Source organism: Natator depressus, chromosome 17 (assembly GCF_965152275.1).
Source record: "Natator depressus isolate rNatDep1 chromosome 17, rNatDep2.hap1, whole genome shotgun sequence".
In the NCBI taxonomy this organism is placed as follows: domain Eukaryota; kingdom Metazoa; phylum Chordata; order Testudines; family Cheloniidae; genus Natator; species Natator depressus.
This window is the reverse complement of record NC_134250.1, coordinates 19,925,452-19,950,394: the sequence shown is the minus strand read 5'-3', so window position 1 is coordinate 19,950,394 and position 24,943 is coordinate 19,925,452. Positions and strand designations below refer to the sequence as shown.

The following is a 24,943-nucleotide window of genomic DNA, read 5'->3' as shown; positions in this document are numbered from 1 at the left end:
CGTCCTTACCCATACGCAAAGTACGCAGCTGCGTCAGGCACCAGGAAATTTGGGGCTGCGTGTTGCTCCAGCCCCTGCTCCGGCTCTTCCCCAGGGTCCCCGCCCCGGCTCTTCCCACCCCAGCCCCCTGGGCTCTGCAGCAGGGCTGGGCCTGCACTCACCCTGTTCCCCAAGCCAGCCTCCCACCCTGTGAAGGCCTGGGGCCCCACACCACCCCCGTGTGGGGGGGCTGCGTAGGGCCCCTGAATAGCTAGGGATAGCCTTGCCCAGGGACCCTGGAGATCAAAGGGAAATGTCCCCAGCTGGCATATTGGGCTGTAAACTGAAATCTCTGCAATTGCTGGCTAAAGGCACTGGACTCTGGCTGTCTACTATGGACCCGTTACCATTGTGTCCGAGCGCCCCACAATCTCTAATGTATTTCCCCCACACACACCTCTGTGAGGTCGGGCTGGGCTGTGATCCCCATGGTATAGATGAGGATCCGAAGCACAGAGAGGCTAAGTAATTTGTCCCGGGCCATGCAAGAAATCTGTGGCAGTGCAGGAATTGAAGCCAGTTCTTCCACCACCCGCTCTAGTGCCCGAACCGCTAGACCATCCTTCCTTGCAAGGGTGCTCGTACACTGGGAGAACCTTCCTGACAATCCTTGTAACCATGGCCTGCCTTTGCGCCTCTCTTCTTTTCCACTGCGAAGCCAGCTGCCTACGGCTGGCGGGTTATCGTTATTAGTTTGTATTATGGCTGGGCCCCCTTGTGCTCAGCGCTGTACAACCACGTCGGCAGACAGAGTTGGGGCCCTGATCCCTCCCTGGTGGTTATGGCAAAACAAACAAAACAGCCGGAACAGCAGCAACTCCTTCCCCTGCAACCGCAGGCCCTCGGCACATGGGCTGATTTCCCACTGCCCCATCAGCCTCAGCACCGGCTGGGCGCTCGGTTACTGGACTATGGGTTAGGGCAAGGGAAGAAAAACAAAAACTCTTTTCAGAGAGCCTCCCCCGCTCCCAGGCTGTTTCTGATCCTAGCCCTGCACGGGGGGCGGGGGCGGAAGCCAGGGGCGGGAGGGAAGAGGGATTGCTGGGCCCCACCCTGCTGTAGGAACAAAGCCCACATTCTGAACAGCCTCCAAGCTTTAACAATTACAAGCCAATGTGACACTGACATCCATTCTCCTTTGCAGCCGAGTGCCTGGGCCTGCCCTAATGACCCTGAGCTGCCCCTTTAAATGCTGGAAATGGCTCAACTTGATTATCATACACATTGTAAGGAGAGTGATCACTTTAGATAAGCTATTACCAGCAGGAGAGTGGGGTGGGAGGAGGTATTGTTTCATGCTTTGTGTGTATATAAAAAGATCTTCTACACTTTCCACAGTATGCATCCGATGTAGTGAGCTGTACGAAAGCTTATGCTCAAATAAATTGGTTAGTCTCTAAGGTGCCACAAGTCCTCCTTTTCTTTTTGCGAATACAGACTAACACGGCTGTTACTCTGAAACCTTTAAATGGCCAGTAAGTCAGCCCACTGCAGCAGTTCCCAGTCAGATGGGGGACTACATCGTCTTAGCCATTGGGGTCCCAAACACCATGGCCACAGCCCCTGTAACACTTGGGGCTCAGAGCGCTGCACTGGCCTCTTGCTAATCAACAACACTTAGTGCTTGGAAAGTGCTTTCCACCCCTTCGTCCCAAAGAGTTTCACAAAAAAGTGGGAGCGTCATTCTCCCAATTTTACAGATGGGGAAACTGAGGCACAACAAAGCAAAGGGGACCTGCCCAAGGTCAGCGGCAAAGCCAGGAACAGAATCCAGAGTCCCAACTCCCAGTCTAGAGCCCGATGCACCCGGCTATGCTCCAGACGGACAGACAGATCAAGGACACAGCCATAAGGGGGAGATTTTTGCTCCTCCCCATCTGAGTCTGGCTACCTTTGAAGAAGTAGAATTTGCCGTCTGCCTCCGACACAGCAGCCGCGTCAATGCCAGCTGGGAGCTCTGCCCATTGGGTCTGGAGCAGCTGCGGGTCGGTGGTGTTGCCTCCGTTCGCCACAACCCAGTAGTGGTGGCCTTTGAAGATGTAAAGGTTGTGATCTGCATCTGTGCAGAAGGGGAAACTGAGTTAGAGGGAGCGTGGCCTTGCAAACCTGAGCAGGGGGTCCTATCTCTGCAAGCCAACCGGCCCCCCTCTGCGCCCCACCCAGAACAGAAAGCAGCATCTGCAAATCCATTACAGCAAGGGCCTCTCTCCTGCCCCTCCAACATCTCTGCTTCTTCCCCCAGGAATCCACGCTCAGGCTCCTCACTCACCCTGGGGGAGCTCATCTTCTCCAGTGCCAGCCCCATCCCAGTGTGTGCCAGCTCCACCTCTCTGCCCCAACATCTCCACCTGGGGGCCCTGCAGGCACCTTGAACATGCCATGGCAAACCCGCCACTTCCTCCCAAGCCCTCCGCTCCCCGTCCAGTCACAACCCCACCTGCCCATCTCGTCACCGCAAGGCCATCTTTGACTCACCTCTCCTCTCCCTACATTCGGGCTCTGTGCAAGCCCTACCAGCTCCTCTGCTACGCCATCTCTAAGCCCCATCCCTATCCAACAGCACTGACCCTTCGGTCCTCTCTCCCCCAACCCCTGCAGCCGCCTGCCCCTCCATGACCTCCCAGCTTCTCCTCTCAATCCATAGACACTGCTATTGTGGAAGGCGTCTTCCTCCCCTGTCGCTCCATCTAGGTTACTCCCCTTCCTCGCCTGCCTTTCGCCAACAGAAGTCAGCCCAATAAAAGATACCATCTCACCCACCTCGTCTGTCTTCTCCTGCATCAAGTTCATTCTTCGCCCTCCCCTTCAAGGCTCTGCATCGCTGAGTTCATTTCCTACTACATCCGCTATGCCTTCCCCCTCTGTACTCCTCCCTCAAGCCTCCTCCCCCCGTCTTCCTCGCTACCATGTGTACTTAGCTACCCCCCTAAGGAGCGCGTTACAGGTCTACCGCTCTGTGCCTGATCTGCCGAGGATAGGAGTCTGTCACAGTCCCACCCTGGGACACTTGGCTCCTGCTTTTAGTTCTGGAGGTCCCCAGTTCAATCCTTGGTGTGTTGGCCAACACAGCAGCTCTCCCACTTGGCATGTCTTTTTCTTTCCCTGCACACCTCTCCTCAGGACACACATGTGCTACTTCCTCAGCTCTTTCAGTGGTACCCTAGACTTGATCCCCCAGGGGGTTATTAACACTGCCTCCGCCATCAGCAGCTGGAGGGGAAACGGGCCAGTGGATCTAATACAGTGCTTCTCGGACTTTTGTACTGGTGACCCCCTTTCGCACAGCAAGCCTCTGAGTGCGACCCCCCTGAGGGATTAAAAACACTTTTTTATATATTTAAGAGCATTATAAATGCTCAAGGTAAAGTGAGGTTTGGGGTGGAGGCTGACAGCTCGTGACCCCCCACATAATAACCTCACGACCCCCTGAGGGGTCCCGACCCCCAGTCTGAGAACCCCTGATCTAATAAATCTGTCTTTTCCATCTCGAACGTCTACAAATGACAAGCAACAAGAGAGGGCGGGCTGGACGGAGCAGCCGGGAGAGGGCTCCAGCTGCGTGTCAGCGTCTGGGAGACTCACCGATGGTGATAGCATCGAAGAAGGACTGGCAGTAATAAGAGCCGAGGCTCCCCTGCAGCTGATTGTCGCCTGGAAAATCAGGGCTCCAGTTCTGGAAATGAGCAAATAACTTCCCAGGAAGCCGCACAGCGGAGCCCCTCGAAGGCTTTCCTGTGATGGAAAGGGAAACCATGAGATGTGTAGAGTGGCTGATGCTTCCATAAAACGGCCAGACTGGGTCAGACCAAAGGTCCATCTAGCCCAGTGTCCTGTCTTCCGACAGTGGCCAGTGCCAGGTGCCCCAAAGGGAATGAACAGAACAGGTCATCAGCAAGTGATCCATCCTGTGTTGCCCGTTCCCAGCTTCTGGCAAACAGAGGCTCGGGACACCACCCCTGCCCATCCTGGCTAATAACCATTGATGGACCGATCCTCCATGAATTTATATAGTTCTTTTTTAACCCTTGTATAGTCTTGGCCTTCGCAACATCCTCTGGCAAAGAGTCCCCCCAGGGCTTCGGCAAACCCAGGGAAAGGGGGGGTCTGTAGATGCACTTAGACATCACGCAAGCCTTTTATCTGGATGCGAGGTTATGACCAAGGGACCCGAGCTGGGTGAACCTTTTCAGCCAAAACATTTTTTTCAGCAAAAGTTGCAGATTTGGCTACCCTGAACCGGTTTGGGAATTCACCTCAATTTCACTGAATTGTTCAGAAACATTTTCAGATGATCAAAATCTAAATGAAACTTTTCAATGTTGCTGAAACAATTTTTTTGGTTACTTTTCAATTCACCTGAAATTCTGACCGGTTTTGGTTTTGATCAGACAACGATTCCCTGTCCTCCCCGCCCCCGGGCCCTCTCCCCCGACATTTCAGAATTGCCAGAGAACCAGAAGATCCATCGTTCACCCGGCTCTAGCTGAAACAAGAGGGTGTAATAGAGGGAGAGTCAGAGCCTGGGGCACTGGGCCTGGTGCAAGATCTGAGGCCTGAACCAGAGGCCATGAACCAAAGTCAGGCCATGGATTAAAGCAGATGCTCACAAGTTCATTATCCGGTACATGAACTTGGCAAAGTTGTTGCTAGTTGACAAGGCACTAGATATTTACATAAAGATATTCCAGCTAGTTCAGATACGCCCAGAGGTGAAAGTAAGCCGGTACAGTATGGTGCAGCGTACTGGCAAGAGCCGGTACACAGCCGACCGTACTGGCAGGGGGCAGCTTCCCCAGGCGGGCAATTTAAAAGGGCCCTGGGCTCCCGTCAGCGGCCGGAGCCCCTGGCCCTTTACATTGCCGCCAGAGCCTCGCTGCCGGAGCCCTAGGGTAGCAGCGGTGGCCAGGAGCCCCGGGGCTCCGGCAGCGATTTAAAGGGCCTGGGGCCCTGGGCAGCAGCCAGAGCCCCGGGCCCTTTAAATCACCACCAGAGCCCCAGGGCTCCTGGCTGCCGCTACAGCTACCATAGGGCTCCAGTGGCGATTTAAAGGTCTTGGGGCTCCCAGCCGCCGGTACCGCAGCCGGAGCCCCGGGCCCTTTAAATCACCCTGGGAGCCCCGGGGGTAGCAGCAGCGATTTAAAGGGCCCGGGGATTTAAAGGCCCCGCCCCTTCTGCCTGAGGCCCTGCCCCTTCCGCCGGAGGGTCACACACTGCAGCCTGCTCAGGACCCCGGCCCTGCGTACCGATAAGTCCCTTAAGTTACTTTCACCTCTGGGTACACCCCAGTCTAGTACAAGAGAAGCTGGTTTGACAATAGGGATGTTTTGTCCAAGATATAAGGAACAAGAGGAGGTAACAAATAGACGTCATGAAACACGTAAGGTGGCATGTAAGTTGTTTATCCCAGTTGTTTGTCTCCATCTATAAACCTCAGGGTACCTTGTCTTAGCCCTTTGTCCGGCTTAGGGGGCAGTAGAAAGTCCACTGCTGACGAAGCCGGTCCATCGTAATGGGCACACATGTGTTAGTGTACCTGCAGAATCTGCGGGGTCCTAGTGCTGTACTTTGTTGACAAGAAACCTGGCCGAGCGCCTTCACCACCAACCTGCGTCTGGGGTCTTTCTGGGTAGCACTATCGATGCCTGCAGGGTCAGCTACCCGTGCAGAGCTGGGGCAGCACGTGGAGAGAACATACACACAAGCCAACAGATGATAGAGGGGATCCAGGAGACCTGTGCTCACCGTACAGGTTCTGGACAGCAAGGATGTCATCCCAGCTCAGCACAAAGTCCTTGCCCAGCTTCTTATAATAGGGAGACATCAGGGCGCTCCTGACGGGCGAGTGCTCCAGCCCCAGGGTGTGCCCGATCTCGTGCGCTACCACCACAAACAGGTTGCGACCCTTGCCGCTGTGCAGGGACCATCGCTCATCGCTGTCGAAGTGGGCCTCCCCACGGCGGGGGAAGAACGCGTGCGCCAGGGCGCCCCCTGGTGGAAAGAGAGGAGCGGAGGCGGTTACAACTGACACAAAGGTCACATGCATGTGCCGGTCCTGTTCTACAATGGTGAGGGACGTCTGGGCACAAAAGGGCAAAGGATGCTGTCCATGGGGGCCCTAGGTATATATAGATTGAGCAATTGCTTAGATTTAGTATTACCCCTAAAATATCAATCATCTTATTTAACATGGACTTTTTAACAAGTATATTAGTACGGGCTGTGCTGGTAAATGTTTTGGTTTGTGGAAATAATGCAATTAGTATTTTTAGGGGGTGGTTGAGCTATAAGGGGGGGGCAAAAACATTCCTGTTTAGGGCCCCCCAATGGGCTTGCACTGCCTCTGGATACAGTGGCAGCTAGGTCAGAGTGTGTGAATACAACACTGATGGGAGATTGACAACCCCAAAGGTAGAAGCCCTGTAGCTATTCCCAGATCAGGGAGTATATGGGCAGGGAAAATTTGCTCCTCAGTGATGGGGAGAATCTACTAACAATTCATGCCAAATGTCCTGTTCTGTCCTTAACCTCTCCACTGACTCTGCCAGTGGGTTTGGGAAATGGAAATCAGCCCAATAGGAACTGGCATCTAATCCCAGCTAACACGACATTTTGGTTACAGCTGATCTTGGCTGGATTTGAACCACTCACCTTCAGGTAAATCCTCGCTGGCTCCCTTTCACTAGCTATTCCTTTCCTTTCACATGCCACAAACATTCACTGTGGAATCACTACAAAAACTAATTTCCCCCTGCTGATACTCTGACCTTCTTGTCAACTGTTTGAAATGGGCCACCTTGATTACATTGGCCTCATTAGCACTACAAAAGTGATTTCCCCCCTTCTTGTCAACTGTTGAGAATAGCGCACTTCCACCTTAATTGAATTGGCTCGTTAGCACTGACCCCCCCCACTTGGTAAGGCAACTCCCATCTTTTCATATGCTGTGTATATATACCTGTTACTGTATTTCCACTCCATGCATCTGATGAAGTGGGTTTTAGCCCACGAAAGCTTATGCCCAAATAAATTTGTTAGTCTCTAAGGTGCCACAAGGACTCCTCGTTGTTTTTGCTGATACAGACTAACACGGCTACCCCTCTGAAACCCATGGAATCTAAGGCACCAAGAAGTATCGGGGCGTTACAGGTCTGACAGCATTTAAATCGAATCCCTTATTTGCAGGGATAATTTAAAAAGGGCTCAGCCCAAAAGCAACTGTTCTTTTAAAACCAAATGCATTGGTCATTTGGATAGGATTGTCCCAAAAATACATTCTTAAAATGTGAATTAAAACCAGGCCTTAAAAAAAAAAAAAAAAAAAAAGGCAGGCGGTTGGATATTGTGGACTAATCTCTTTAGCAACAGTGAGATTAAAATGATTTCTGTTGTTCATTTCTAAATACAGGCGATTTTATCTGTAGAGTGTGTTGTTCCATTGAAATTGGCATGAAGATCTTTATCACACGGGTTAATCGCTTGGGCGTGGGAGTAGTCACTCTGCAGTAACTCAGTACGAGCTACTATGCTGCACTGGCTGAAGGCTACGGGGATTGAAATGCCCCTGACATAGCAGAATGGCTTAGCAAGGGATGTGATGGACTTGGGAGGAAATAGCCCAAGCTGTGAAAAGTTTGTGGTCCCGGATTTGTGTGAAAGTCCACAGCACAGTTTAACAACTGACATCACAAATTCAACACACAAGAACATAAGAACAGCCATAGCAGGTCAGACCAATGGCCCATCTAGCCCAGTATTCTGGCTCTGAGAGTGGCCGGTGTCAAATGCTTAAAGCAGTTGGAGGTTTAGGCACACCCGGAGCATGGGGTCGCATCCCTGACCATCTTGGCTAATAGCCATTCATGGACCTATCCTCCAGGAACTTAGCTAATCCTTTTTTGAACCCTGTTATACTTTTGGCCTTCACAACATACTCTGGCAAGGAGTTCCACAGGTTGACTGTGCGTTGCGTGAAGAAGTTCCTTGTGTTTGTTTTAAACATGCTGCCTAATAATAACAAATTCTAAGGAATCACAAATTCCTTAAAGCCAGGACATTAGGAATAAATATCTGCAACTAAACTCAGGTTTCAAAGGTGTGGAATTTGTAGCCGTCACCCCAGAATCGAGAGGCCCACACTTTACCACTAACCAGCTTTGGAGGAGAAATAAAAAGTAGGGCACAGATCCATGCCTAGTGTCTAGTGCCTAGATCCATCAATGGAGCAACACTGATTTACACCACGTGAGGATCTGTCCCAAGTCCTTGAGAGCACAGTTGTGTCTAGGAAAGATCTCAGGGCATGCTTTACAGGACTAGTGTTGTTCAGTACGTAGACAGGAGTGAGACAAAGGCACTTGCGTAGTTAGTCCCAGTGTCCTAGCCAAACTCCAGCTAAGTAACAATTACATTCTACCCCCCTAAATCCCTGCCTCAGTCTCCATTGGACGGCGTGGCCCCAATTCTGCTCTCACTTACACCTGTGTAAACCAGGAGGAACTCCGTCCAAGGAATGGAGCTGGCACCGGAGTGAGATCAGAGACACAGAATCATAAATGCAGGGCTGGAAGAGACCTGAACGCATGATCAAGTCCAGGCCCCTGCGCTGAGGCAGGACCAAGTAAAGCTAGACCAGCCCTGACAGGTGTTTGTGCAACCTCTAATGATAGGGATTCCACAACCTTCCATGGAAGCCTGTTCCAGAGCTAAACTCCCCTTAGAGTTAGAAGATTTTTCCTAATAGCTAACCTAAGTCTCCCTTGCTGCAGATCGAGCCCATAACTTCATGTCCAGCCTCCAGTAGACACTGAATCATAGAGCCAGAGGGTTAGGAGGAACTGCAAGGGTCATCTAGTCTAACCTTCTGCCAAGATGCAGGATTTGTTGTGACTAAACCATCCAAGACAGATGGCTATCCATCCTCCTTTTGAAAACCTCCGGTGTAGGAACTTCCATGACTTCCCTAGGCTGTTTGTTCCATTGTGCTAAGGAGAACAATTGATCACAGTTCTGTTTATAACAGCCCTTAACATATGTGAAGACTGTTATCAGGTCAGTCTTTTCTCAAGACTAAACATGCCCAGTTATTTTAGCCTTTGCTCACAAGTCAGGTTTTCTAAACCTTTGATCATGTTTGTTGCTCTCCTCTGGACTCTCTCCAATTTGTGCCCATCTATCGTGAAGTGCGGCACCCAGAATTGGACACAGTGGTCCAACTGAGGCCTCACCAGTGCCAAGCAGAGAAGGACAATGACCACCCATGTCTTACACAGGACAGCCCAGAATGATATTAGTTAGGCCCATCCTTCCCCTTCAGCCATCGTGTGCTATTCCTGGCCCATGACACTAAGCCGATCTGCTCATGGGGGTGGCACTGGAGCATCACAAGCCTCTTCCCCTCCCCACCCCTCCCTCCCTCGCTTGCTGCCTGGTAAGAGCCCCCGGTGTAAAAGAGAAGCTTACGATGAGGGAGCGATTAGCACCTGGCCCATCGAAGGCGTTGCTGAGTCCATCGTTGTGGTCGCCGTGGAAGAAAGCCAGGCGGATGTCAGCAGGGCCGTCCAGCACCTCCCAGAATACCAAGGATGAGACATTGCTCCAGAGATCAAAAGCTGCCTTCACCGCCAGCCGCACCTGGTGCTGGGGCAGATACCAAGGCCAGTTCACGATCCGGTAGGTCAGGTGTCGCTTGTACCACTTTCCACCTGCAAGAGGGAGGGTTTTCTTTTATGCCTCCATTGTGCTTCCCATCCACAGATCTCACTGCACCTTCCAAAGGAAGGCTGGGATCATTATACCCATTTTACACATGGGGAAACAGAGGCACCGAGAAGAAAAGTGATCTGGCCATGTTAGAGCAAGGAATAGAAGCAAGTGTCCTGACCCAGCACCCTATCCAATGGACTATACTTCACCTCCACTGGACAGTGCATTCAGAAATCCTACAGATCCTGATCTCAGGTACAACAGAGTTAATCTGGAGTAGGTTCCTTTAATGGAGTGACTCTGGTTTCGCATTGGTGTAAATGAGATCAGAATCCAGCCCTGTTGATCTGAAGGTTCTTTCAGCTCAACACATCTCCTCCAGTTCACACACCGGGCAAAATTCAGATCTCAGTGACGAGAAGAAAAAATCTGGAATAATTCCACTGCCTTGAATGGAGTTACTTTGAATTTACACCAGTAAAACTGACAGCAGGATTTGGCCCACTGAATCTCTTCTCAGCAGCAAGGATCTCCGTTGCCTACCACCCACAAAGGTTTGCCAGACATGGGAACAATCACCACCACTGAATTGCTGGAGAGCTGAGCATTTTGAAGCCAAGGGGTGTTTTGATCTAGTTAGGAAAGAAAGTGGGACCCCCAGCCTGAAGGAGGGCGTTTCCCCCCCAGAGCCAAGCGGAGTAAATGCACGTAGAGGGCCAGATCCTCAGCTGGTGTGGATGGGTGCAGCTCTGTTGAAGTCAATGGATCTATACCAATTTGCACGAGCTGCCGATCTGGCCCCATAACTAGCTTTACTACCTGTGGGTTTCAGTGAATGAAAACAACGTTGCTGCTGAAAACAACTGCCCTGCAGGCAGAAAGAAATAGCAAAGATGTGGGAAGGGGAATGACCTCAAACACAGGGGCAAGGCTGGGGGTGGCTGGTAAGGGCAGCCCAAAAGGAATGCAAGATTTCAGGCACGCGTCGCTGAGCTGTCCACGCGGAAAGCCAGGCTTCGGTCGCAATGCTCCGACTCCTGGGCAGCACGTGGGTGGGATTGAAATGCGTCCCCAGGAAGGAACAGTGTGAAAAGGTGGACCAGCAGCCACTGAGCTCAGGTCACGGAGGCTGGGAGTGGCAGCTCTTGGGATTGGCCGGTGGAGCTGAAACCCAGTTCTGCAGAGCGGGTTTCCCCTTGCACCCCCCGCCGGGCCACGTGGCGAAGATCAGCTCCGGTGTCGTAAGGCAACAATGCTGCTTTTCAAACCCAGACGGCTGGCTGAGGCTGAGAAGTAGCAGGGGAGCGTTTACACTCATCCGCCACCAGCGCACGAGCACTCGTGTAACGTGTTTAATCCACGGATCCAACAGTGCTTTCCAAGGCAGGTAAGTATCATTGCCCAGCCCCTTTACCGAGGCAGAGAGTGGTCCAACCACTGCCCTGTTATATCAGACAGGATCCTTTCACTATCACCTTCCTTCCCCTCCTCTTCTGTGTTTACCTTTTGTCGCTTGATACATGCTTAGATTGTAAACTCCTTGGGGCAGGGACTATCTTTTCATTATACACCCGTGCAGTACACTGGGGCCCTGATCCCTGACCAGGACCTCCCCGAGCTACCCTCATACAAGTGATAAGTTACGGCTGCTATCTGTACAGTGGGGACAATGAGACTCACCTCCTTGGTGAAGCCCTTTGAGATCTACTGGTGCAAAGCTCTCGATAAGAGCTAAGGGTTGCTATTATTTCAAAAGTCAATGCTAATTTCGGGGGCATTGGTTTCTACGTGTCCAACATAAAGCACTCGGCAACCTCCGTGTTTCCACTCAATTGTGGGGAAAACAGAGCCGTTTAGTATCCAAACCACCAGCTGTAGTGACCAGGATCTCTGGGGGAAATGGCATTGGAGTGGGGGAGTCCTACTGGGGTTCAGATTTCCATGAAGACACATTGCCTGACGTTTTGGGCAATCTCATGAACATTCCTCCGCCCCCACGCTGAGTTTTAACCTTTGTTTTTCTAAGGGATTTTTTTTTTTATTACATTTCTAACATAGTGGAAACTGTGCTAAGTAAACTAGATTGTAGAGGAGCTTCAGTGATTTACATCAGCAGGGGATGTGGCCCAAAGAGGCCTATGTGAACACTATTCTCCTTGCCCTATTACAATACTAGGATGGCTGTGGGTAAGAAATAGCTAAAGCATTCAGCAGGCTCAAACTTGCGTTTTGCCAGCACCAAGTGGACCCGGAACCGCAGCGGTTCCACGTTCTCGTTATACTTAGAACTACAATTCTTGAGCTTGTCAACCTAGCAGAGAAAGGTACAAAACTATCCAACGGCTGGAAGTTGAAGCTAGACAAATTCAGACTGGAAATAAGGCGTCAATTTTTAACAGTGAGGGGAATTAACCACAGGATCCATTTACCAAGGGTTGTGGTGGATTCTCCATCAGTGGCAATTTTTAAGTCAAGATTGGATGTTTTTCTAAGAGATCTGCTGTAGGAATAATTCTGGGGCCGTTCTCTGGCCTGGGTTATATGGGTGGTCAGACTAGATGATCACAATGGTCCTTTCTGGCCTTGGAATCTATGAGCATGTTCTAAATTTGGCACCAGGAGTTCTTCCGGTTGGATTACAAGACACTTTACGTTGTCCATTGCAACGCTGTTTCATAGTGTTTTATCCACATACTGAGCTACATCCTCGGCTACTGTCCATCGAGCCAGCCACCCTGTACTGTAGTAGCTGAGGATCTCACAATACATTTATCTTCACAACCCACCCATGAGGGACAGCAGTGCGAGAATCACCATTTTATCCATGGGGAACTGACACAGAGAGGGTAGATGATTGGCCCAAGGTCACACACGAAGTCTGTAGCAGGATAGAGAACTGAATCTAGGTCTCCCAAATTCTAGGCTAGTTCCCTAACCACTAGGCCATCCTTCCTCTCAGAAAAGCAGTGTAGCACCATTAAGTAAATGGATCTATGAACATCAACGGAGCCAGCCTGCTGCACCAGCTGCGGGTCTGGCTCATTACTCCCAGACAACCGAGGAGTTCTGCACACACACACGCAAAAGCCAAAGGACGAGAAGCATTTACTGGCGGTTATGGGGGGAGGAAAAAGAAATTCCTGGTTCCTCATGTGATTTACATAAGGTCCGAGTGGCCTAGGCTATAACATGTGCCAGCACTAATAACCAGCCGGCCAGCTGGATGCAGGACATGGGAACCGTGCATTTGGAAATGCTTCACATAACTCTGCCTTATGGGGCATCACCCAGGGGAATGGCTGCACCTCTAATGGTTGGAAAGCGGACATAGGCACCAAGCATTTCACACCTGGTGTACATTGTCAAATGCAATTGAGAGCAAGGGATTTTTAAACACCGAAGTGGACTTTCCTGAGCCTTCGGGCTGAGAACAGACGTAATGCAGGACTCTGATGGATTGGATAACCCTAAGAAGATACTGTAAAGAGACATCAGCAGAGAGTTTACGCCAAATGCTCAGGGGTGGGGAAGGACAGGGAAAGAAGCTTACAAAACTATAAGTTAGAGACGTTTGCAACATTGGGCTGAATCTGCCCCAGTCACAGCCAGAGAAATTCCCTTAGTGGAACAGCTCATTATTCACCCTGGTACAACAATGGGAACTGGGGCCCAGATCCTCAGAGGTACTTTAGGCACCTAACTCCCATGGGAGTTTGAGGATCTGGGCCTTGATCTTTGAAGATTTTAAATCCAGATTTAAATCTTGCCCTGCAGCATTTGTAACCCATCGTTGCAACAAGATGCTGGTATGTGAGAACCAGAAAGTGTAACTGACTCGACACTAAAATTAAACCAGCTGGGGCCGGATTTCGTTGGCCCAGGAGAGTTAAACGTACAAAGGGAACAAATGGGACAAAGCATTTAAACCGTTGTTCACTTGGTCTAACCCCAGGCAGTGTCTGTGATGTAGGGAAGGACCTTTTAAAAAGACATAGGGCTCAATTTTCCAGGGGCCCTGCACTTTGTGTCTTCATCTGCGCTGGTCCAAAGTGAGTGTGAAGTGCATGCAACATAGCAGATCAGAATGGTAGCATTTTACACTCCCTGGGGTAAGTGACAATGCAAGGGTGCAGGGCAACAGCTGATCAGGCCCCTGGCATTTAACCAGAGAGTGTTAACCAGATTCCGAGTCCAGTTGTTCACTCCCCGGCCCTGCAGGGTGGAAGCAGCCAGTTCAGCCTGTGGTGGGGAATATGTCTCTCTCATCCCTTAGCATCAGCCCCTTCCAACTGAGCAGACACCAGGCACATCGATGAGGCCCCCTCTTGCTCCTTTAGGCTGAGGCAGGATTTGGATCTCACTTGCACTGGTGCGAATCAGGAGAGACTCCAGTGAAGCCAATGAGTTCCAGCAGAATAAAATCTGAACCAGGCCCTGCGTCTGCGCATTCTGGGGCCACAGCAGCCCGCAGCTAAAGCAGAGCGAGCGCTGGGGTCTAGGAAAAGGCAACTGCAGCCTGGACGGATGGGTCTTTCCCCGGTGGGGTGCCCATTTCCTGCTGTCTATACCGGCTCGGCTCTGCTTGTGCAGGGCTTTTTCGCAGCTAATCCCCGTTGATGGGCCAGCGTTTCCAAAGCCTGCAGAGGCTGTTTCAGGGCTTCGTTGCAGATACCTCCAGACACACTCTTCTCCTGTCGTGGGCACAGCCAGATAAACGTCTGGGGCTGGCGATTAAAGCAGGTGACAGGACACGTCTTTCTAACAAGCTCAGTCCCCTATTGCAAAGGCAAACCATGGCTGGGGCTTAAAACATCAAGGAACATTTCACCAGACATCAGGGAACACTACGGGGAGGTGCTTGGAAGATGAGGCCCTGTTCTCACTGCAGCAGCCAAGCCAGGACCTACAGATGCTGCAGCCTGTCTGAAGTGAACAGTGGCTCAGTTACGTTTCCCCCACTGCCAGCCCCAACTCAGCAGGGTAAGGATTCTATAGGGCTAGAGGCAGGGGTGGAAAAAAGCAGGGAAGGATTCAGGGGCAGATGCAGTCTGCAGCGTGCTTGCCTCTATGAGCATCCGGTGCCTAAATTAGCATGGCCACAAGCAGCAGCATGCTCGTCCCCTGCCGTGATCAAAACACGGCTCCATCTTGCTGCATAGAACCAACCCTGGTCCGACCCCAGTTTGGACTGGGGTTAAAACGTGGTTAGGTCCAGTCTACACTACAAGATGCAACAGTGTTTTATCCACAGCAGGGAACTAGCATGTTGTAATCGGGAGCTCGCATTACGGAGCACACGGGTGAGACTGTCACCTAATAGAAGATCCCATCACAACTATTCCCCTTTTTCCAACAAAGCTCACCCCGGCTCAGACAGATTGCTTCCTGTTGAAAGCAGGATAAACAATGAGCTCAGCAGAAAGCTTCTGGAGCGTCTGGCTTCCCAGCCACTGGGCCTAATCACTCTTTGTCCTGCCACAGCCACTCTCGGCATTTCCCCTGGGAGGATCACGTGGCAGGAGCGTTCAGCTTCTCTTCCCCTTCCCCGCCCACACGTCAGCATAATTCGTAGATTCTAAAGCCAGAAGGGACCACTTGACCATCCGGCCTGTATAACGCAGGCCAGAAGAACTGCCCCAAACTAACTGTTGGAACTAGAGCATCCTCCCTGGCTTTGGTCCACTCTACCCAATTCGCCCCCTCGAGGAAGCTGGCCTGACAGGACGTGAAGAGCCAGCTGAGGAATCCATGTCTCCCCTTGCCCACTTCCTCCATTCCCAGGCACGCTGGAAGCTTCACCCCCCACACTTGGACTGCCTCGCTTAGGGACTCTTCCTCCCCAACCCCCTCTCCCTGGAATGACTCATACGGGGGTGGGAAGGGAAGATGGTTTATGGCTTCAGAGAGATGATTTCTCCCGAGCTGCATTTCTCTTCTCTTGTGGGTTTAGTCTCAGTTGCGCCCTTAGACGTCTCTGGGCCAAGTCCATCCCTGGAGAGAGGCCACTGGCTTCAGTGGATGGATTACACCCCAGCGGTCAGACTCTGGTCTCAGATGCACACCCCTCACGCCCATTGACCCCATGTGCATCGCCAAGGGCAGAATTTGATCCTCAGGGCCACCGCTGAAGCAGGGGTTAGAGTAAGCAGGAGCAGGGGGAGGCCCAGCTAACAGCAATGGCCTCTCCCTGGCTTGGGGTAGCAGTGACCCATCCACACCCCTCCTCTTTCGTTCTGCTTTCACCACTGCAAAGTCCACGGGGCGGCCAGCACCAGGCAGGATCAGGCCCCAAGTTTCTGGGGCACTCAGAACCCAGCAGGTTACGTGATGTTTGCACAATTCACACCCCATCCTGCTGGCTTCGCTCTGGAGCCAGCAGGGCCCAGCTGTCCCCAGACACAGAGAGACACAGCTCCCAGCGAGCAAAAAGCCTCTCATTTACATCGCCACCGCCAGGCCAACCGGGTTCACACGCCCTTTGGCAAGGGAAGAACACGCCTCTCTATGCCAGGTTTTCCTCTCAAGGCACCATGGATTCTGCAGCATTCCAATTCCCGATCCACATCGGGGCTGGGGGGCTTAGCTCCAGATGTGAAGTGCCTAGAAGTGCCTGGCACGTTCATCACTGCAAGGCAGATACACTGGGATTCCCTGCAGCTCCCTGCACGTGGGTCGGTCAGATAAGATCCTCTCTAGTCTCCATGTACACTGAAGATCTCATACTTGTAAGGGTTCCCTGCCAATCCTTCCTCTCCCTGCACACCATGATGGCTGCTGCCCTTCACCCCAGAGGTGGCTGCATTTCAGTGAAGAATAGAAAGATTGTTATACATGATCTGTAAAGTGTCCCAAGACTTTTGAGGATGCAAGAGACCACTTCCCAGCCGCAGTGGGTCCTGCTGCCAACACTCTGGCCAGACGAAATGATTTAACCTGTCACCGGACTGGACATTTCACACGCATGCACACACATCATACGTCACTTCAGCTTGTCATCACCAGGGATAGGGTAGAAATAGATGCACTGGAAACCAGTGTCAGGAAAGGATCAACAGCTACCATGTACAGCTTCAGGATGCCCAGATTAACCCTGGGTGTCTGTACCAGAGAAAGGCACTGTTGTGAATGCTGCCAGGGCGCTGTCACTGAACATTGACCCTGCCCAAGGAAGACAAAGGGAGAAAAGTCACATAAAACAGTGCAAGGGGCATCATAAGAACATAAGAGTTGCCATACTGGGTCAGACCATGTTCTGCCTAGCCCAGTGTCCTGTCTCTGACAGTGTCCCATGCCGCAGCTTCAGGGGGAGCGTACTGAACAGGGCAATTCTGGAGTGATCCACCATCTTCCACTACCAGTTTCTGGCAGTCAGAGGCTTAGGGTCACCTTGAGCATGGGGTTCTGTCCCTGATCACCATGGCTGTTGATGGACCTATCCTCCATGAACGTATCCAGTTCTTTTTTGAACACAGTTATTCCTGTGGCCTTCACAACATCCCCTGGCAAGGAGTTCCACAGGTTAGTTGTGCCTTGTGTGAACAGGTACTTCTCGTTTGCATTAAATCTGCGGCCTATTAATTTCATCAGGTGCCCCTTGGTTTTTGCACTGGGTGAAGGGGTAAATAACACTTCTCCATATACTTTTTCTACACCGTTCGTGGCTTTATAGACCTCGAACATCTCCCCCTGTGGCCATCGCTTTTCCAAGGTGAAGAGCCTTCATCTTTTTGGTCTCTCCTCCTACAGAAGCCATTCCATAGCCTTGATCATCTTTCTTGCCCTTTTCTGAACCTTATCCAGTTCCACCAGGTCCTGGCAGCAAGGACGCCCGGCCCAGGTTTCCTGGGACAGAACAGGGCTGGGCGAGCCAGAACAGGGAGGGTGCATTAAGCAGGGCTTAGAGCAGGGGACCGAGGGTCGGGATTCTCTGCAGCCTCCCCGAGCCCCTGCTCTCCGGCCTCTGGCAGAACGCTGCTGCTCTGCTTCGGATGCGGGCAGAGTAGCCCAGTACACAGCACCCTCCCCAGACCAACCCCGTGGCACTCAAGTCAGTCCAGGATCCTGTTCCAAATCCCCCCCTCGACCGGAGGGGCCTGCTCTTGTCTATCTCCTGGTCTCTCTACAGCTCTCCCTGCTCCCTAATCTTTAGCACTCCCTCCCTTCTGCTCCATCACAGTTCCAGCACCTTCTCCTCCGCAGCCCATGTGGCCCTGCCTGCCTCGGTCTGTAAACCTGCCTTGCCTATATCCTGTTTGCTTCCCCGCCCCCGCCTACAAACGCTCGGTCTTATCTCCCTGGAGCCCTGCCAAGATACAGTTTGTAGGAAAGATGCGAAGAAGAGTCCCGTTTTTGTTGTAGGGAAACCAGCTGCGTGTAACAATCCTGCCCGGCCCCGGGGGGGACGTGCTGACTCTGGGGAACATTCCCCACCCCACCACCAACCTCAGCCGCTAAAACAGATGCAGACTTGTCGCTGGCACTTACCTAATCGCTCATTAACTTTTCCCATGTCCCAGGCACAGCTGCGCCCAGCCCGCTCTCACCACAAAGCACGTTACTGACCGGCGTATTTGGAAGGCAGCTGAGGGGCTGGGTAAATGGGTGTGACGGTGCTGACTCACCTGGCGTTAGGCGTGCCCAGCTCAGAGGCAAATCTGGCCCTGTAGCAACAAATCTATGACCAGAAAGTCTGAAGCAATTGACTCAATGGACAGACATACACCCAGACTGGTGATCACGGTTTCCTCCTCGCAAGGCGCTTTGAGAATCTCCAATGGGAGGCACTACCAAGGTGCAAACCCCTACGTTCGAACACAGGCACCTATGGCAAAGCATCCTGAGTTTCAGAGGCGATGCCAATCTGGAACGCCCGCTGATTTCAACGGGAACTGCAGTTGTTCAGCAACTTCGAAAATCAAGGCACTTTGATTTAGGTGCCCAAATACGGATGGAGCTGCCCGACCCTTAATTTGCAAATTGTGCCCATTGTTATTACTGGTAGGGTCACGTGTCCAGTTTTAAGGAACGTGGTTTTGTTATAAGCCGCCCTAAAAGAGAGCCTCCTAACCTGGCCTAAGTAGCCATCAGTCCCAGAGAGGTGCCCAGCCTGCCTTAATTTCCCCTCCTCCAAGCAATCTTCCCTGAGCAAGCTAGAAACAATGAGAGGTCTTGGTCCTTATCTTCAAGGCACTCAATGGCCTGGACCAAGGGGCTCTGTCTTCCCTGCCAGAAAAGATGTTTATGTTACAGTGAGATAAATAGGCCATCATAATCCTAACGCAGATAAGGCCATTGTGATGTAGCCCAGCAAGGTCATCTCTGGGTGTTGATCTTGAAAGCTACACTGGGGGGAAATCTACCTGTGCCTTAGCTCCACTTGGATTTCACGATGAGATGGCACCAGTGCATTAGTTATCTTGCTTTAAAAAAAAAAAAGAATCACCAAACTTCAGGACGGGGTCCAGAGTCGACAGCTCCATGCCTCAAGCACCGAGGGACTTTCTGTTATAAGGGTCAAACTCACATGTGCAGGAGACAGAGCATCCTCAGGGGCCAGTCTAAGAGTATATCCCCGGAACCGACAGCCAACTGCGACCGGACATCATCATCACCAACGAGGACCAGAAGAAGATCATCATGGTGGACACCACAGTGCCCTTCGAGAACAGGACGATGCCCGAGCTCGAAAGGTAGAGAAATATGCCCCTCTGGCCAAAACCTTGAGAGCTAAGGGTTACCAGGTCGAGACACACACACTGACTATCGGAGCCTTAGGCACATGGGACCCCCAGTAACAAACAAGTGCTGAGAGAATGCGGAATCGGTCCACGCTACACTCGGCCAATGCAGCAACTCATGGTGTCAGATGCCATCAGGTGGACATCTACGTAGAACACATCACTGGACATCAGCAATACCAGGAGGGATGAGCCGGAGTGCCGATGAGAGGCGCAGTCAGGAAAGTAACAAAGACTTTCCTCATGGATTGTATTTTCTAAATGGACAACCAACCTAATTCTCAAATTACTGAGGGACAATCTCCACTCACCGATATATTTTGCTTTGCGCAACCAAATTTCTGTGCAACTTTTCATGAGTGATGTACCTGAGTATTCTGATTCTAATATCTAAACTGTATTGTTAAATCTATTCACCTAAATTTGGGTTATTGCTGATTATGTACTCTATACAGCATATGACATTCAAAAAACTAACTTTGTATTTGTGAATAATCTAAGCACTATACCCAGATGTACAGACACTCTTTTCCCAACTTATGTACTATGTAATTTCTTTTAACATTAGCTTTAATAAAAATTTTAAATCCTAACTCCCACAGGACCCTCACAAACTTTACCAGCTTCCACTCCAACTGCCAGGCACACTCCTCTGACCTGTCTTCTCAGATACAAACACATTTGCTTGGACATTTAAAGCAAAACCAAACCCTATCCAAACAAGACACTCCACAGCACACACACGGCTCCCCCAGGGAGGAATGAACTACGCATGCCAGAGGTTACCCATGTTACTTAATGCACAGTTGGAAGATTGCTCAGATACGACAGTAAAAGAGAGAGAATAGAATAGAACCCGCACAGCATGAACTTGCAATACTGAGAGCAATGCCGAATAAGAGTCATTTACAGCAGTGTCTTTGCAAGCTATTGTCTGTGGAGAGAAACTTGGGACAATTTTCAGAATCAGCGTTCAGTGCGATTCCTTCCAAACAATCCTAGTGCTGGGATCAACTCAGCAGTGGCTCAGCCATTAACCTCCAAAAGGCTGGAACAGGCAGATACATGTTTTCCAAAATTTCCTTCTCACTAACAAGCCTGGATCCCAGTCACACAATTTTAATTTCGGGCAGCTATTTCCTTGATGTTGATCAGGGACGTTACGTTCCAATGGGTGAAATTATGTTTAAACAGATAGATGCATTCAAATGTCCTTGAAAGGGAGAAAAGATAATTCTATCTTCTTGCCCCATCTTCTCCAAGCATAACATTACTGCAGTAAAGCCAGGAAAAGAACTAAATAAAAGATACATCCAACTGCCCCGGCCACGCGTAGAGCTGGATGCTTGTAGTGGCTGCCAAAGTAATTTAAAACAGACCTAGCAGGACATGCGGAGATGATCTGGAATAAATAACAGGATCTCAGGGTTGCTAGACCTGGTTAAAATATTTCCAACAGAAGAGTTTTCTGTTGGAAAATGCAGCTTTGTCAAAATCAAAATATTTCATGGGACCATGTCCATTTCAATAAGGAATATGTTGAAACAAATCCTTATGGGCTCTCATTTCGAGAAAGTCAAAATGTTGCATTTTGATAAGATGCAAAAGTTTCATTTAAGATTTATCATTTCGATTTGTTTAGACATTTATATTGCATTAAATATTCTTTTAATACTATAATATATACAGTATTTATTATAATACTTTTAATTATAACGTTTGGACATTACCAAAATGAAGTGTTTCAACATCAGTGAAATGGAAGAATTTGATGCTCCCAAATGGAAATTTTTTGGAATTTTTGTTCCATGGGAAAGTTTGGCTTTTCATTATGATTCAGGACAATGAAAAAAAGAATTTGGGCTGTCGATTAATCACAGTTAACTCACACAATTAACTCAAAAAAATTAATCACGATTAAGCGCACTGTTAAACAGTAGAATACCAATTGATATTTATTAAATATTTTTGGATGTTTTTCTACATTTTCAAATACATTGATTTCTATTACAACACAGAATACAAAGTATACAGTGCTCACATTATGTTATTTTTTATGACACATATTTGACTGTAAAAATGATAAACAAAAGAAATAGTATTTTTCAGTTCACCTCATACAAATACTGTAGTCCCATCTCTTTATCATGAAAGCGCAACTTACAAATGTAGATTTTTATTGTTGTTACATAACTGCGCTCAAAAACAAAACAACGTAAAACTTCAGAGCCTACAAGTCCACTCAGGCCTACTTTCTGTGCAGCCAATCACTAAGACAAACAAGTTAGTTTACATTTACAGTAGATAATGCTGCCCGCTTCTTCTTTACTATGTCACCTGAAAGTGAGAACAGGCATTCGCATGGCACTTTTGTAACTGGCGTTGCAAGGTATTTATGTGCCAGATATGATAAACATTCATATGCTTCTTCATGCTTCGGCCACCATTCCAGAGGACATGCTTCCATGCTGATGATGCTTGTTAAACAAATAATGCGTTAATTACATTTGTGACTGAACTCCTTGGGGGAGAATTGTGTGTCCCCTGCTCTGTTTTATCCACATTCTACCATATAGTTCATGTTCTAGCCATCTCGGATGATGACCCAGCACACGGTCATTTTAAGAACACTTTCATAGCAGATTTGACAAAACTCAAAGACGGTACCAATGCGAGATGTATAAAAATAGCTACAGCACTCGACCCAAGGTTTAAGAATCTGAAGTGCCTTCCATAATCTGAGAAGGACGAGGTGTGGAGCATGCTTTCAGAAGTCTTAAAAGAGCAACACTCAGATGCGGAAACTGCAGAACCCAAACCACCAAAAAAGAAAATCAACCTTCTGCTGGTGCCATCTGACTCAGATGATGAAAATGAACATGCGTCAGTCCACACTGCTTTGGATCGTTGTCGAGCAGAACCCGTCATCAGCATGGATGCATGTCCTCTGGAACGGTGGTTGAAGCATGAAGGGACATATGAATATTTAGGGTGTCTGGCACGTAAATATCTTGCAATGCTGGCTACAACAGTGCCATGCGGAAGCCTGTTCTCACTTTCAGGTGACATTGTAAACAAGAAGCGGGCAGTATTATCTCCTGCAATTTGTAACCAAACTTGTTTGTCTGAGCAATTGGCTGAAGTAGGACTGAGTGGACTTGTAGGCTCTAAAGTTTTACATTGTTTTATTTTTGAATGCAGGTTTTTTTTTTTTGGACATAATTCTACATTTGTAATTTCCACTTTCATGAGAAAGAGATGGCACTACCGTACTTGTATGAGGTGAATTGAAAAAATACTGTTTCTTTTGTTTTTTACAGTGCAAATATTTGTAATAAAAAATAAATATAAAGTGAGCATGTACACTTTGTATTCTGTGTTGTAATTGAAATCAATATATTTGAAAATGTAGAAAACATTCAAAAATGTTTAAATAAATGGTATTCTGTTATTGTTTAACAGCACGATTAATTTTTTTATTCGCTTGACAACCCTAAAAAGAATCTAAATTTCAGAATTTCCCGTGGAACAGAAATTTCAGTTTCCAATCAGCTCTAATTGTTGCCGAGGTCAGATTGTGCAAAAGAATGGGTAAAACTCAGCAGAAGGGCCCATCTTCAGGCAGCTTCTAGGAACAATCCATCCCAGGCAGCAGCAGGACGAGGTAACTTACTAGGTCTTCTCCTGCTCTTGTTTTCCTTGGATTAGCTACCAGCGCCTCAGCCAAGTGATGGGAGCGCTGGGAATCAAGTCACAGTATGTAAAAGTTCAGAAGCATGTAGCCAGGTTGTATTGGCCAGCAGTCTGCATTACTGCGCTCAGCCCATGAAAATCTCCGTGACCAGTGAAAGCACCTACCCTGCTGTGCGTAGCGCTTCCCGCGTCTCGTCTTGGCCCGTCTGCCGGAGAGCAGGGCATGTACCCGCTCGGCCCAGGCAGCATGGCTTTCCGCATCACTCACACCACACCGCGGCAGGTTCATCTGGCGGACCGTGGAAGTATCCAGGACCCCGCTGAGAGGCAGGTGGGTCACCCACTGGAACTCCCTGGGAAAGAAGGGGAAACATCAGAGGCAGCGCAGACGGTGGGGAACTGAATGGTCACGCAGGATGATAGCACGACCAGCCCTCAATCACTGGTTCACACGGAGTAGCCACTGGCATTGGTGCATTATGGGAAATGATAGTACTCTACACCTCTAGGACCAGATCCCAGTCCCACGGCAAAGCTCTCATTGTACTGCGAGCAGGATGCAGCACGTGTCATCCACAGATCTGAAAGCTGTTTATTGATGTGGTTACCCACACTGCAGAGGGGAAACTGAGGCACAGAGCAGGGAACACAACAGCAGAGCCTGGACTAGAACCCAGGCCTCCCGACTCCCAGGCCTGTGCTCTAACCGCTGCACCACACTGCCTGCCTTGCTAAAATGAATCAGTGCATCCCAGTTCAACTTCTCACAGGCAGGTCTCCACATTCAGCTCCCAGCAGACAGATGAGACGCATACTTGGCTCTGGCGGGCAGTCTTAGCAGGGGAGGCCCAGGATTGATTGGAGCTTAATTAGACGGGGGTACACGCATTGAAGTCAGTGCAGTCACCCGAGTACACACAGGAGTCTCTGAGATCAGAGTGTGGCCCAGGGGAGCTGGAACAGGAGTCTGCCGTGTGACGGGGGATGAACCTTTTGTAGCCCTGTCCGCTATCAGGGGATTGGGCCCAGGCACATACAGCTCCCGGCACTCCTGCTGTCTCTGCTGCATTACAAGCTCCTGGGGCTGTTAACGTAATACAGCCAGGGGTCGATATAGCGTTTGCATTGGCCGCTGGTGGCCACGTGATCCCTCCTCTAACATGTGCCATTTTACCAGTGTGAAACTCCCCTCTCGCTGATGCTCATAGGCTGGGCACTTGGGGAAGGGAGGGTAAACTCTCCGGAGCCAGGCTCCCTCAGAAAGGGCAAATCTCCATGGCACCGAACGCAATCCATGAGGATGCACTGGGGCGGGAGGCCCGCCCCTGGCATTAATCAATTAACTAAAGCCCCAGGAGGAGCACAGCTTCCTGGAGACAACAATCTTTTTGTTGGGGACTGGTCCTGCTTTGAGCAGGGGGTGGGACTAGATGACCTCCTGAGGTCCCTTCCAGCCCTGATATTCTATGATTCTATGATACCCTTCAATCACGATGCACCCTTCTGGCCTCAAAATCTATGGCCCCTCTACGCCAGCGTAGGAGAGAACATAGACGGTGCGTCCTAGGGAACAGAGCACCTGACTAGCGCTCAGGAGACCTGGGTTCTATTCCTGACCTTCTGGGTGACCTAGGGCAACTCATGTCTCGTGCCTCAGTTTACCCATTTGCAAAATGGGGGCGATGATACAAAGGGGGCCTCCTTTGTAATGTGCTTTGAGATCCACTGACGAAAAGCACCATAGAAGGACCCGGTGGTGGTGTTGTTATGAG

General features: G+C 50.0%; 1 protein-coding gene across 2 annotated transcripts in view; it reads right to left on the bottom strand.

The window, feature by feature from the left end:
* The window catches only part of MMP28 (matrix metallopeptidase 28), a 42,374-nt gene that overhangs the window by 3,905 nt on the left and 13,526 nt on the right, over window positions 1–24,943 (bottom strand). For both annotated transcript variants that reach the window (XM_074974844.1, XM_074974845.1), the window contains exons 3-7: window positions 23,337–23,524; window positions 9,519–9,740; window positions 5,782–6,027; window positions 3,622–3,771; window positions 1,931–2,098 (exon numbers count right to left, since the gene is read on the bottom strand). In XM_074974844.1, the coding sequence (XP_074830945.1) occupies window positions 1,931–2,098; window positions 3,622–3,771; window positions 5,782–6,027; window positions 9,519–9,740; window positions 23,337–23,524 (974 nt within the window). The remainder of the gene's footprint in view (window positions 1–1,930; window positions 2,099–3,621; window positions 3,772–5,781; window positions 6,028–9,518; window positions 9,741–23,336; window positions 23,525–24,943) is intronic.